Source organism: Pempheris klunzingeri, chromosome 14, assembly GCF_042242105.1.
Source record: "Pempheris klunzingeri isolate RE-2024b chromosome 14, fPemKlu1.hap1, whole genome shotgun sequence".
Taxonomy (NCBI): Eukaryota; Metazoa; Chordata; class Actinopteri; order Acropomatiformes; family Pempheridae; genus Pempheris; species Pempheris klunzingeri.
The window spans coordinates 11,696,687-11,709,670 of NC_092025.1; the positions used below are offsets into that span (position 1 = coordinate 11,696,687).

The 12,984-nt window shown below is 41.9% G+C and overlaps 1 protein-coding gene across 1 annotated transcript in view; it reads left to right on the forward strand.

Moving 5' to 3' along the window:
- Positions 1-2,312: 2,312 nt before the first annotated feature.
- Positions 2,313-12,984, forward strand: part of nrxn2a (neurexin 2a) — an 86,931-nt gene continuing 76,259 nt past the window's right edge. Inside the window, exons 1-4 of the mRNA XM_070843142.1 lie at positions 2,313-3,021; positions 4,038-4,058; positions 9,525-9,554; positions 9,795-9,806. Of these exons, the coding sequence (XP_070699243.1) occupies positions 2,319-3,021; positions 4,038-4,058; positions 9,525-9,554; positions 9,795-9,806 (766 nt within the window). The 5' untranslated portion in view covers positions 2,313-2,318. The remainder of the gene's footprint in view (positions 3,022-4,037; positions 4,059-9,524; positions 9,555-9,794; positions 9,807-12,984) is intronic.

The following is a 12,984-nucleotide window of genomic DNA, read 5'->3' on the forward strand; positions in this document are numbered from 1 at the left end:
GCTGGTTCAACACAACCTAAAGTTCATTCGCCCTGCATATACAGCTGCGGTGGTTGTGAGAAGTATTTCACACACCACACCAGACCCTGGCAAATTGCAATTCATCCTGTGAGGAGGGTGTCAGTTTTTATGACCTTCACGACACAGCTATCCCCATGATAAACCCGTCTATCAGAAGGGTTTTCTCCCAGCCTGGGGCTTTCTGATACTTTTGGGGGAAACTTTGATTTATTTGGTGTGATGCACTTTTCCTTGCGACATCTACCTTTAGCGAATACGCGCAACTGTGGCAGTCGCTCATCAGCAGGAGACCCAACAGAGGCTGTAATTCCCTGCAGACTAACACATATTATATTCCTCTCTGTGACAGAGATGAAATTGGGCCAAACCTGCATGAATTGCTTCTGCTTCTGGTTGAGAAATGCCTATAAATGAGAAAGAACTCAGGTTAACCTAACATAAATATTATTTCTTGCTCTCAGACAAGCCCCTTTTTTGTGGTTTAATTCAAACCCTAGAGCTTTAACTTGACAAATGATTTACAGTAGTTTGTATTTATTGTAGAGTTATTGATGGAGTCTGAGTTGATCAATACCTTTATATGTAAACTGCTACAGTATCCGTATTTCTTTCTCTTTCTGAGGAGACGCAGTGACTTTGGTACAGTTTGTTAAACAACATTCATTGTATACACCCTCGTCTCTAAATCAAACGTATTTCGAGTTTGTTTAGATGTGTGATGTATGACATGCAGTACTGTATAAACTGTAGGCGTCATTGAGATCTACAGTGTTTCACTCTTTTGTGCAAATTGGCTGTAATATATTATAGCAGCTGATGAAGTAATCACACAGTGGTATTGCTCTTTTATGTGTTTTTAATAGGTTTTGGACAGCAGTGGAGTTCTTTGGCACAGAGGCAAACTGTAAGCTAATCAGACTGTGACTACACAGACAGTACTTGTCTGCAGAATAAATGTATTATCGGCCTTGTTCTCTGTAGGGGAATTACTCTTAATGAAAAGATAAATAAATGCCACCTTCACCTTGGGTACCAATTTTATCTTTGTCTTTTGTTTTAGAACATGTGCAGATTCCTCTAACACGACGCCACAAGATGATGCGGTCACCAGTTGTAGTTTTTTGCTCTTCTGAATGGTTATAATGCGCCAGAGCAGGTTCCCATTTCAGACACTGAAGACTGATGCAGAAATTTGGTTGTGTCTTTAGGCCTGGGAGGCACGCCCCCTTTTCTTATCTCAAAGTATAGCATTTTTTGTTTGTTTGTTTGTTTGTGTCTAACACAGACTGCATGTGTTGTTTGGCTGTAATGTCTTAGCTTGGGCCCAGAGAGCGCTGGGGGCTTAAGGCGCTCAACATCACTGAAGTTAGTGAGGCCATGGATTGTACCAAAACATCTGTGGGGGTGATTATGAAACAGACTTTTTTCCCCACCAGCACAGATCTCAGCAAACCAGTGAGGCCCTCTGTTTCCCTCTGTGCTTCAATGCAAAGACACAGAGTGGGGAGCCAGAGACTTTACTTGGCCCAAACATTGTATTGAGGGCCTGTTGTTGGAATCTCTGGGCTGTGGCCGTGATCTGTACAGCATGATTACGGCAGTCAACAACAAGTTGTTGGAAATAAGATATAAAATGTAAACCGTTGCTGAATGCAAAGTACCAAATTCTTGATAACCGTTAAATCCCTCTACAATTCTGATCTCCATGTTCCCTCTCTTCCATTTTAATGATTTGTTGGACTTTGTAATTATTTCCCATGTTATTCATAATGACTGTAAATTATTTACCTTTTTTTTTGTACAATCAATTCTTAGTAATCTTTCCAGGTATTCATTATGCACTCTTCTTTTATGTCTCAGGCAGCTGAGAAGAATGGAGGCAGTACCTAAGCTGCGTGCCTAGATAACCCATGGGGAACTGACAGGAACGGTGCTGGATGGAGGCCAAGACACTGGATGGCGAAGACGAGGAAGCACACAGTATTGTGGATCACTTGTGTTGTTTGTTCTCTTTCTCAGCCGATCCAAAGTAGATGCAAAGCATTCTGCAGTGTGCACCTCATTTGTTCACACTGTCACGTGTCACCAATGGAGAGATGGCAGAAAGAATCAGGATAGGCAGTCAAGGCTAAAGAAACTCTTTTACTGCACGTGGGAGTTGCAGTGTTATTTCTGCAAAATTTAGGGCGATAACAAAAGAGGTATAGACGCTCGATAACATTTCCTCCACGCAGCTCTGTTCGACTCATATAAATTAGTGACCACAGAGGAGGCAGTAGTTGTAGATAGTAACCATCATGGGCAGGTGTAAAGGCAAGGCTTCCTGGTTACTGTTGCTAGCTGGGTTGGTGTTAACAGGAATAGCTTTAGAATATGAGGGGGTCCCTGGTCAGTGGACACGCTATGCCCAGTGGGATGCCAAAGCAACAGGTGAGCTCAGCTTTATTCTGAAAACCAACATCAGCAAAGCCCTGGTGCTCTACCTGGATGACGGAGGGGACTGCGACTTCCTGGAGCTTCTAATTGCAGATGGGAGGCTCCAGTTGCGGTTCACCATCCATTGCGCTGAGCCCGCTTCCCTGCACACAGAGACGCGTATCAACGACCAGCGCTGGCACAGAATCCTTCTCTCCCGCAATTACAGAGAGACCAAGCTGGTGGTGGACAACGAGGAGAAAGCAGCTGAGGTGAAGTCCAAGAGAAAAGAGATGGTGGTGGCAAGTGACCTCTACGTAGGGGGAATCTCGCCTGATGTGCGTCTCTCTGCCCTGACGTCCAGCACTGTTAAATATGAGCCGCCATACGAAGGCCTTCTAGCCAATTTGAAAGTGGGGGAGGCGCTACCGGTGCTGCTGGATGGTCAAGCTGTTCATAGTGATTTGGAGTACATATGTGACTTACACTCTCCATGCAGCAACAAAGGCCTGTGCTCCGTCAGCCAAGGAGAGGTCCTCTGTGACTGTATCAACAGCAGCTACAGGGGAAGGTACTGCCATGAAGGTGAGAATAATGTCATCCCTCTTTTTGAAGCAATGTATATTCTTAGATTTTTTAAGTATATTTTGCTGTACGATTTGGGGATACAGACCTTATTTTTTGCAGTTAAATGTGTCGCTTTGTATGAGAATTAGGGCTTTTTGAGATGATGGATGCATGATGTTTGTTGTGCTGTCTTCCTCAGCCGCAGCCACTGTGGTAGCTGCCAGCTACAGGATAATGTTAAATGATGAATGCTAAAATGTAGTGTAACAATAGGAGAGGAGTCACAAAGTTAGTGCAGAGCAGAGGCATTACATGCAAAATCACTCTGTAATGTGACTTATAAAGTAACATCTATGTAACCTTTCACTCAGCCACTGTAAGCAAATGTCATACCAGACCACTTAATTATCTTACCTTTAGCTCTGTTTCGGTCACACTGGTGTGCATTGCACAATGACAAGTTGCGAAGGTTCACAAAGCAGAGTATTTTTTAACTGTGTAGTCCTTCATTATTTGTTTACCAAATAGGGGGATCCTGACAGGGGTTCCTTCATTTAAACAGTAGACTTTGAACCAGCATGCATTGTAACAGCTTATTGCTGATCTGTACACCTTTTGCAATATGGTAGCAGAGTATTGGAGTGGATATAAGAGAATATGGCTTTTGAATATCAGAATATCTGAAATTGTCTTTCCATCTGGCTCTTTTGGTTGCTATATTTAGCAAAAGCCCGACATCAAACTTGCACTGTAGCGTGACTCTGTTTATGATTACATGTTTATATGTCACAGGTGAGCTATTTATGTGATGCAATGCCACCACTATTGACAGAACAAACTCACATGCTGTGGCTGAAACGTGCCAGCCAACATGCATATTGTGGCGTGGAAAGAAGCAGAAAGGTTAAGCAAAACATGAAATATGTATCATCTGTGTTAGTTTAGATAGTGGAGAGGTCGTGGTTTAATACTTAATACCCTGTGGTCAACATTAAATATGTTTGTTTTTTTTTTGTTTTTTTATTCTCCTGCAGCTGTCCAGAAAGAAGTAGAAGGTAAGAGAATGAATTATATAATGAGCATAATGATGAGCATAATTTGTTTTTCCTGATGCTCTTATTTAGGAGGCCACAGCATCAGTGTGTGAGTGTGTCCGCTTATTATCAGATTGTTATTGTCAGTTTGGACTGCAGTTCTGACATCCAACAAATTAAGCTGAAAGGAGATATACTATCACTGGCCACGAGGTCACTAAGGGAAAAGCTCCTAACGTGCTGAATGCTCATTGTATATATAATCAGTGTGCTCAAGGTGACTGGAGAGGTCTGCAGAGTACGTGGGTGTTGCACAATATGGGGAGCATTCAAATACTGCATTACAGTGAAAATGACTGTAGAGATGCCTTGTTTGTTTATTTATAACTTCTTTTTCCTCTCTCTTCAGTGCATATTTTCCCAATCTAAGCTATGGTTTATTTAGTCAAAATGCCATTATATGCATTTATGCTCTATATGTGGATTAAACTCAAACATGGTGTCGTAAATTATAATATAATCTGCACAAGGATGTTTTTTATAGGTGCATTTAAAAATATTCTCCTCAGAGGAACAAATCTCCTTTGGCAGGAAATGAGACATCCCTCTCATTAGTGGCAACATTTTAACTGACCAGAATTAAACGGGATTGGTTTCTAATGAGGTGCACATACTGAATGTGAAATCAAGATTGAAAGCAAGGAGGGAAATTTGTTTAGTCTGCATCAGAGAGGAACATCCATCTCTCCAGTAAGGATTGCTGGTTCTGGTGAAAGTGCAGCCAACGGGCTCAGGAGACCAGCACAAGGTGCACTGAACCACTGCGCATTATAAATCACTGTTACAGACTCAAAATGCACCGACCCAGGCAGTCCTGTTTTCCGAAATCCTGCATCTGACACTTATGTCGGGCATATGACAGTAAAATAGACTGAAAATTGGAAATGTTATTGTCGTGTCATGTATAGTGGCTGTGCAGAGTGCAAGTGGAAAGCCATGAGTGTAGAATGGCTTTCATGACAACATACAGAAAACATATTCAGTAGCTCTGGTATACATAGACGATACATATTTTGGTATAGGTTCTCAACGCTGTGTTCAAAACAGCACATAAATTAGACGTAGTGGCTATCTGGTTGTACGCCTCAGTAATAGTTAATAGGTTTTGTCTCTGCAATATTTCCAAAAACAAGCACTAACCATTCTTAATAAGAGGAAAGATGGCATGGCTGTGCTCACAGAAAAAAAAAAAAAGCCAGGCATTATTAAATGACATGCTGCAAAGAGAGCACATCAGAATGTTTATTGGATTAAAGCTTGACATGGAGACAATCCCCAATGCAGAATGCATGAAAACAACGACAACAGCAAAATCACACTCACCAGATCCCTTTTTTCTATGCTTCATACTCCATGTGCTATTTGGCTGCAAGTCTTTGTTGTCCTTGCATCGACGGAAATAGACAAATCTATGCATTAGTTAAAGCGCTTCCTCCCCCCCTAGAGATGGCAAAGATGGTAACCCATATGCTATATTTGGTTTGGGCTGTGGGTTTTAAGTGGTGCAGGAATTATCTTTATTTGTCTGAGGAACTGCTTTAAGGCAGTGAAAACCTTTTTCACAGCAGGTGAGTCTTCTGAGTTGTTCATCTACAGTAAGCAGCACGTGGGCTCCCGTCGATCTGTGCGGACAAAGGCCATGGTGGGGCATGCTCTAATGCCAAAAGAGTGCAGCATCCTCTGATGTTTTGTGAGCAAAAAAACAGGTCTGTGAACGAGAGATAAGGACAGTCACCTCACAAGGCAGACGCAGAACGGAGACAAATCTCTCAAACGTATAGAAAAACCTTACACAGCGCACACATGCCAAGTGTAAACACATTGTCATTGTTTTGTTTTATTTTCCTTCAGATTTCCATGTGTAAGCACAGTTATGACACATTAAGAACTACAGGGTTGACAAAACAAGCATAGAAATCTTTTAAAGAAAGGACACAGCTGGTCCTGGTGGGCTTGCATCTTTCAGCAGCGGTGACCTTGGTCTAATCCCTCATTACAACAAGCTCCATAATACTGTACTTTTCATGGAAAAACAAATTTGGCAAATCCTAATCCTCGTGCAATGGCGCTTTCTTCTTAGATGCTCGCTAATTAATGTCACAATACTGACTGAGAGGTCCTTCAACATCTGCATTTTTCTTTTCACTGTATTTGCGTAATTAAAGTCACTTAGATTGCAGTGTTTACTTTGTTAGAAGTGATGACAAAAGTTCATAATGTCATAAGCAATTAGAAAACATGAATTAAAGATGTATTCTGCTTTTTTTTAGTAGTCCCGTGGCATTAATTCTCTTCTTCGTGTTATCAGTGGCAAATCCCAAACTGGTTAACTCCCAAATTTTGATAAATGATGCCATTTCATATCAATATGGAAAAATCCAACAAACAAAACAACTTTTACATAATTATTAAATATTTTAATGTTTGCAGTTATGTTGTACCTTAATACATAAATTAGTATCAGTAGTATAATTCCTCTCTGAAGCGATGTTTATTCACTCTAAAATGCTTTTTCATGCCTGGTAAAAGTATTTTATTTATACTAACATGGCAGCACTCTTAAGAATATTATTATTGGACTCATTGTATCTGTCGCAGTTTTCCCTTTGCTTACTTTTACTGGGCAAATCCACACTGAATCACGTACAACACTATGGGTACAAACCGCCATCATTCAGGTTTCAAACCGCCGCTAACACGCGTGGCCGGTCGTTCAACATGCTTGAAGGTTTGAAAACGAGTCGATTCATGATGGATTTACTCAAGTTCAGTAGATGTAGACGAGGGAAGGTGTTTGCACGCACCGCAAACACGTCACTAAAAAACAATAGTTGTTTATTAGTGATATTGTGTTAGCCCTTATGGAGTGTCATGATGAAAGAAAGGATCAACAACATCATCCGCAAGGTAAATCAGCCAATTCACAGATTCCAAACAGCCCTGATGAGAAAAATGGGCTTGTTATATAATGAGGCCAAGTCAAAGGGATCCTAAAAGCAACATGCTAACATTTTGTTAGAATGAGCTTCCATCTCCTGGTTATACATTTTTCTTGGCCCTGAAACTCATCTTATACTGTTAAGGTTTCCGCTTATTTAAAAATAGAAAACTGGTAGATTATTGGTAGGCGGTTTATTTTCATACAGGCTCTCCCCTCTAATGGGACTCTACATGTCCAGCCAGTTATCTCTGCATTTCCACACACTGAGATTTGGATGTGAGGCTCAGCCAAGTAGGACACTGCAGCCCCTATACAAGGGTAGCAGCAGCACCACTCCTCATCCAGTTTTCCTCACGCTTCTCGAATGGCAAATACGTAGGAAAACATTTCTTTGTTGGCTGAGGCACTTGTTAAGTGCTGCCTGCCCTGGCCGGTTTTTGGTCACCAGCATCAGTCTCCATTAGTCAGGGATGCAAGTGAGTTTTCCTCGCCCCAGAACTTGACAAAAATCAGAAGTGTGTGGAGTCATCATAGCTGTGAATTCTCAGAGTGAGAGGTTAGACTGGGCATTCCCCACTTGACGAAGCAATGGCCTCTGGCTTTGTGACTGCTTATTCTGGTTACTTGAGGAAACGTAGGCCCCCTCATGGACAGAAGACAGAGGAATGGAGAGAATTTACCAGATATTCTTCCTGCTGTCTGAGGTGGTGCTTGCTTCTGTCATGTCATACTTCTCCTGAGTGATGTGTTCTCTCCTTTATAGCAGAAGGATGGGCAGAATATACATTTACCAGAAAAAGATGAGCTCAGTTCCAGTCAGATCTTTGTGCGTTTTGTGAGTATGAGATCACCTGAGAGGTGGATGAATGGGTGCACACAGCAGCTCTTTGTCTGCTCTGTAGACAGGCTTGTAGTTGAATCCTGTCTAAGCAGAGGCTCAGTCACTGGCTGTGCAATGACACACTGTATCAAAAAGCCTACGTGTTGGCAGGCAGGGACCCTCCCAGGGGTAATCATGTCCATTCCACACCAAGAGTTGCAGCATGAACAGCTTTGTTCAGTGGAACGTGTGGAGGAGATTTGTGCAACAGCGACCTGCCCCTCATACGGCTTTACCTAATGATTGAACTGGGACTTGAACTGTGAACAAGTGACTTGCTGTATGAGTCTCACAGTGCACTGATGAGAGCTGTTTGTGCTGGCTGGCACTGCGGGGCTCTTGTTCTCAGCAGAAGTGTTTGCATTGTGTCATCCCTATCTCCTTTTTCGGCAAGAGAAGCAGGTGAGATATGCCGTACGATCTCTAGCTGAACTATTGAGATATTTGTGTGTGTGTTTCTCTGTTTCTTCAGGACATCGGAGTGAGAGACTTACTGTGGGCTGGTGGTGTGCACAAAAGTGAATCAAATTTGGCTTTGGTTGCCACAGTGTGTGCAGGCTGACCAGCTAAACACCATTGCCTGCAATTGCTCAACAATATCATATGACTAATAGGTTGCAGTCTATTTTCAATTTATGGTAGTTTTACTTTTATTCTTGTTCCCAATATGACTGTCAGAGAGTATTAGAGTGCTGTACTGTATGTGTTGGCTAATGCAGCTAGCACTGTGTTCAGCACATCAGCCATTGTATCGGGCTAACCCCTCCGCCTTCTACTTGACAGAATATGGAGGTGGGATGCGGCATGTTTTTCTTGGCTGACCTGCTTTATGATAGTTTATAGCCAGTGAGGCTTTAATGCAGTGCAACATTGGGTCACAGCCCCATTTAGCTTTTTTTTTCTTTGTGCTTTTTCAGAATGAAAAGGTTACATGTAGCAGATCATTAGGGGGCCCACCTGTTACATGATGGTTTTTATGCCATTGCATCAGCGTTCAACCTCGCGAACCTATTGAGCTCCATTAAGTGATAAATCCTCTGTGAAATAGTCAAAGTCGCTAACATTGGATAAGGAGTGGTGCCATTTCTGCCCTTTTGTAAAAGGCTGCCATATAGAGGGTTAAATAAGCTCATCTGGATGTACCATTTACATGCAAATATCAGTGTGTAGAGATGAGTGGCTAAGCCTATAGAGCCCTGATAGCGATCATAGAACTAGTGTTACCATGCGTAACATTTTTCATTAGGTGTCAGCAATAAAAAGCAGGATTTATGTGTATCTGATACATCTCGAACGCTGTCTGCATCAAGTAAACATACAGTATGTGTTCCATTTAGAAAAAAGCATCTGTGTGAGCAACTACCTATAAGGGTTGCACCGATCAAGATGTTTTTTTCTTTCCTTGCCTTCCCTTTCCTCCCTTGAGATGTTTGTCTGTTTTTAGTTTGATTTCCCCTTTCTATTTTAGTTTGAACTTTGACATCCGTACCTACCCCAGGATGTCTGTCACAAACTGCAGTCCAACATTGTGACAATGCTTTTGTTCTCCCAAACCTCTTTATGAACTTCCTGTTTTCGTATCCTTTTTTCTGTTCTTTCCCTCAAGGTCTGGCGCACCTGATGTTAAACCGCCAAGGTATGGGGTCTATTGGTTTGCTTTTCCTTCCCAGCCACCTGATCACAACATTACCCTTCCCCTGAAATCATTTTAGTTAACTGTGCTGCACTAATATTTCCTCTCCTCTTTTTTCATATACTTGCCTATTCGTTTTTGCTTCCTGTCATGTTATGCTCACTACTCACTCAATTTTTGTCCGTCAAACCCTTGTCCTGACCACTGACTGAGCTACTGGAACATCACCTTTGACCTCTGCAGTTTTTCGCCAAGGTAATGCATCTATGCTCATAGCATCTCTTCGGTTTGGTTTCATGGTGTTTTCAAAGGAAATAAGCAGGGGTCAAGAATAACGAATAAAGGGATCTCATGCCACAGATGTCTCACAGGTCCGCACAGAAGTGTATTGATTTTTCCTGTTGAAATAAGAAGAAGTATACACAAACATACTGTGTTATCAGAGGAATGTATTTATTTTTCGCATCCTCAAGGCTAAAGGCTAAATCTACAAGATACAACTGACTCCTCAAAAGCGTGATCATTGGGTTGTTTATGATCACTGATCAGCGGGTTGCAAATAACATTCCCTTCAAATGTGTTTGTGCTTATATGGATATTCAACACGTTGAAACTACTGGAATGTCAGAGTGAAGGAAATAGACTTCAAACCCCTGATGGGAGAGATGTTTTTACATAGGAGGTTTTTGCCAGTTAACAATTAAGAGTCAAGGATAGACACTACTGTGAGTCATAGCAATGCACACAGGGCTGTGATGTGCTGTATCATTTTGTACACTCTCTAAACTGCCTTTAACTCAAGTACTGAATAATACCTGAATTTTAATAGAGCTGCAGTACTGTGATGTAAAACCTTGGCAGACAAAACATTCATCCAGTGAAATCTTCAGTAAAACATTTGGACGTTACAGAAAAAGGGCATTCTGACTGAAAAATATGGGTGGCACTGACCTACATGAAGCCTGCTGTTTTTGTGCTTTGTGTTTTTTTGACACGATTCAGATGAAAGTCACCATCCTGTCTCCATTGCAATCTGTGTTGTCCCTAAACATAGAGACTTTGCTTTGATGATCTGCTCTGACAAAATAATACACTGCTCAAGTCCTCATTTTCTCATCAACAAAATGTTACTTAGACTATTATCTAGAGATAAAATATTCTTTTGTTTGAGTTTTGTAAACATCTTCACAGGGTTCTAGAAAACGGCTGGCATGACCAAAAACATTTTTGTTTTATTGTCGTTACAGTACCTGCAATGCTGACTCTATATCTAACTGCCATAGGATATCATTATAAATACTCAGCGGTTGCAAACTGAAATAGCTTTGTATGTCATCTTTGAATTATGTTACACCATGGAACGCAAATTGGTGATGAAAAAAGTGTGCGAGGCAGTATCCTGGGTGTTCTCATGTACATTTTTCTGGTGTAGGGCTGATAAGGCTAATATCGCAGTCATTTACAGTAGATGAAAAGGCTTAAGCGAGTACTTCACAGTATGATAAAAACCAGTTTCCTAGCCACTATAAATGGTGCAGCTTGAGGCAGTACATGACTGTGACATTATAGATTAAGGTCTGGATTTTTTGGTTACTCGCTTTTGGAGGAACTTGTTCGTGTACAGAAGTAGTAATCAGTCTTTACGAGGCCAAAAGATAATGTTCAATTTAAGCTCCTACTTTAATTGATGGGTATGCGGGCAGAGCAATGCAGTCGGCTATACTTTATACTGCCACTGCCTCAACACTGTCTGCTGTATTAGAATAACACTGCTATATCAAATATTTAGTGAGTCATACAGTAAGTGTGTCCTAAAGGCCAGCCACAATGTGATCCGTCATGAAATGAGGCCTAAATGTAATTGCTCGATTTCATGCATCAGTAACAAGAAGAAGTTGGTAATTGATTGTGGAATGAAGATTTGCAGAAGTAAGCCTCCAAGCAGTAATCAGGCATAGCACAGCTACAATTAGTAACAAAGTACTGTACATCTGACATCATGGAATATACATGAGGCATCAAAGTTTCATTTACCCATTTATCACAAACGTTTGTTATTGAATTTGACAATCTTCCAGCTTTAGCCTGAGGGGACAATGAGGAGAGAAGTCCGATTTCATCTGTATTTATTTTCCACAAATTACAAAACTGACCTACACCGCCATTGTCACTCTCTGGGAAGAGACTCAGAGTTTACAAATGAATTAAAGCTTTTTGCACACTTCAGGACAATCAGGACAATCAGGTGGGGCTAATTGTGTATGTGCTTCAGTCCCAGAATTCTTTGCTTCTGTGTACACTCAGATACTGTAAATGGGGCTGTTATTCAGGCACAGTTGCAGCTCGCAGAGGTTTACCACTGGTCTGGAGGCAGGTACGTGCCCCGCTATGCACACGTCTATACTGGCTTGGATGTAACTAGCCGACAACTAACTCCTCCACCCTGAAGAGATACAGTCAGCAACCGTCATCTGTGCCACAGGCTTTTGGTCCACTTTGAAATTAATCAGCTGTAAAGCTTAATATTAATGAGGAATCCACATGTTGGTGCAGCCACTGCAGCACAGTGTAATTGTATCAGAGACTGGAACAGGTGGGCTAATAGGAAATATTTGCAGATAATGTCTTCCCGCCTGATGGCAAAATCCTCTTCCTCTGCAGTGTTTGATGTGTACCATGCTGTAACAGTTAGCAGCTAATATATAGCTCCAGGCAGTACCTTTACAGATAATCCTTTTTGGACATGGGCATAGGGGCAACACCGGCTGCTATGGGCTATTTTAAAGCTAACTTCTCTAACGTTCAAGTGGCACCCAGGATGCTGTAGCTCCCTCCACATTTGTAGCTGCGCACTTGATTGGATTGGCCGTGAGCGGTGCTCCAAGGACCAACTAGTATCCTGAATGTAGAGGGTGCACATGGGGTGCAAGGATAGGAGATTGGATGACGTATAGTAAGACAGAGAGAGAGGGAGTGGTAGCACAAAGCAGCAAAATGTGACAATGAGAAGAGAGAAATGTAGAGATTGCTGTGCTGCCGTTATATTCTGCTGAGTTCTCTCTTTCTGTCGATACATTCGTTCGGCACAATTGTCTTAGAGCTGCAGCCAAGGTAGAAGGTTGATGGCTCTGTCCTCGGTCAGCTGCCACATGCAGAAAGTGCTAAACTGCTCCAGCAGCATCTCTAAGCTGGTGTACTGACTGCAGCCAGTGCCTCTGATGGCATTCCTCAGAGTTAGTGCCAGAGTCTATCTGATGTCAGAGCAAACACAGACAGTATTGCCTTTTTCACAAGTTGGTAAACATTGTTGCTGCAGACAGTGAGCCTCCGTCTTGGTTAGCAAGAAAGCAAAGATGTGGACCCAGTGCCTTTCTAGCCACCCACACACTGCCATTGATCTTCATTATAGAAAGCTGGTAATCACAGAAAGATG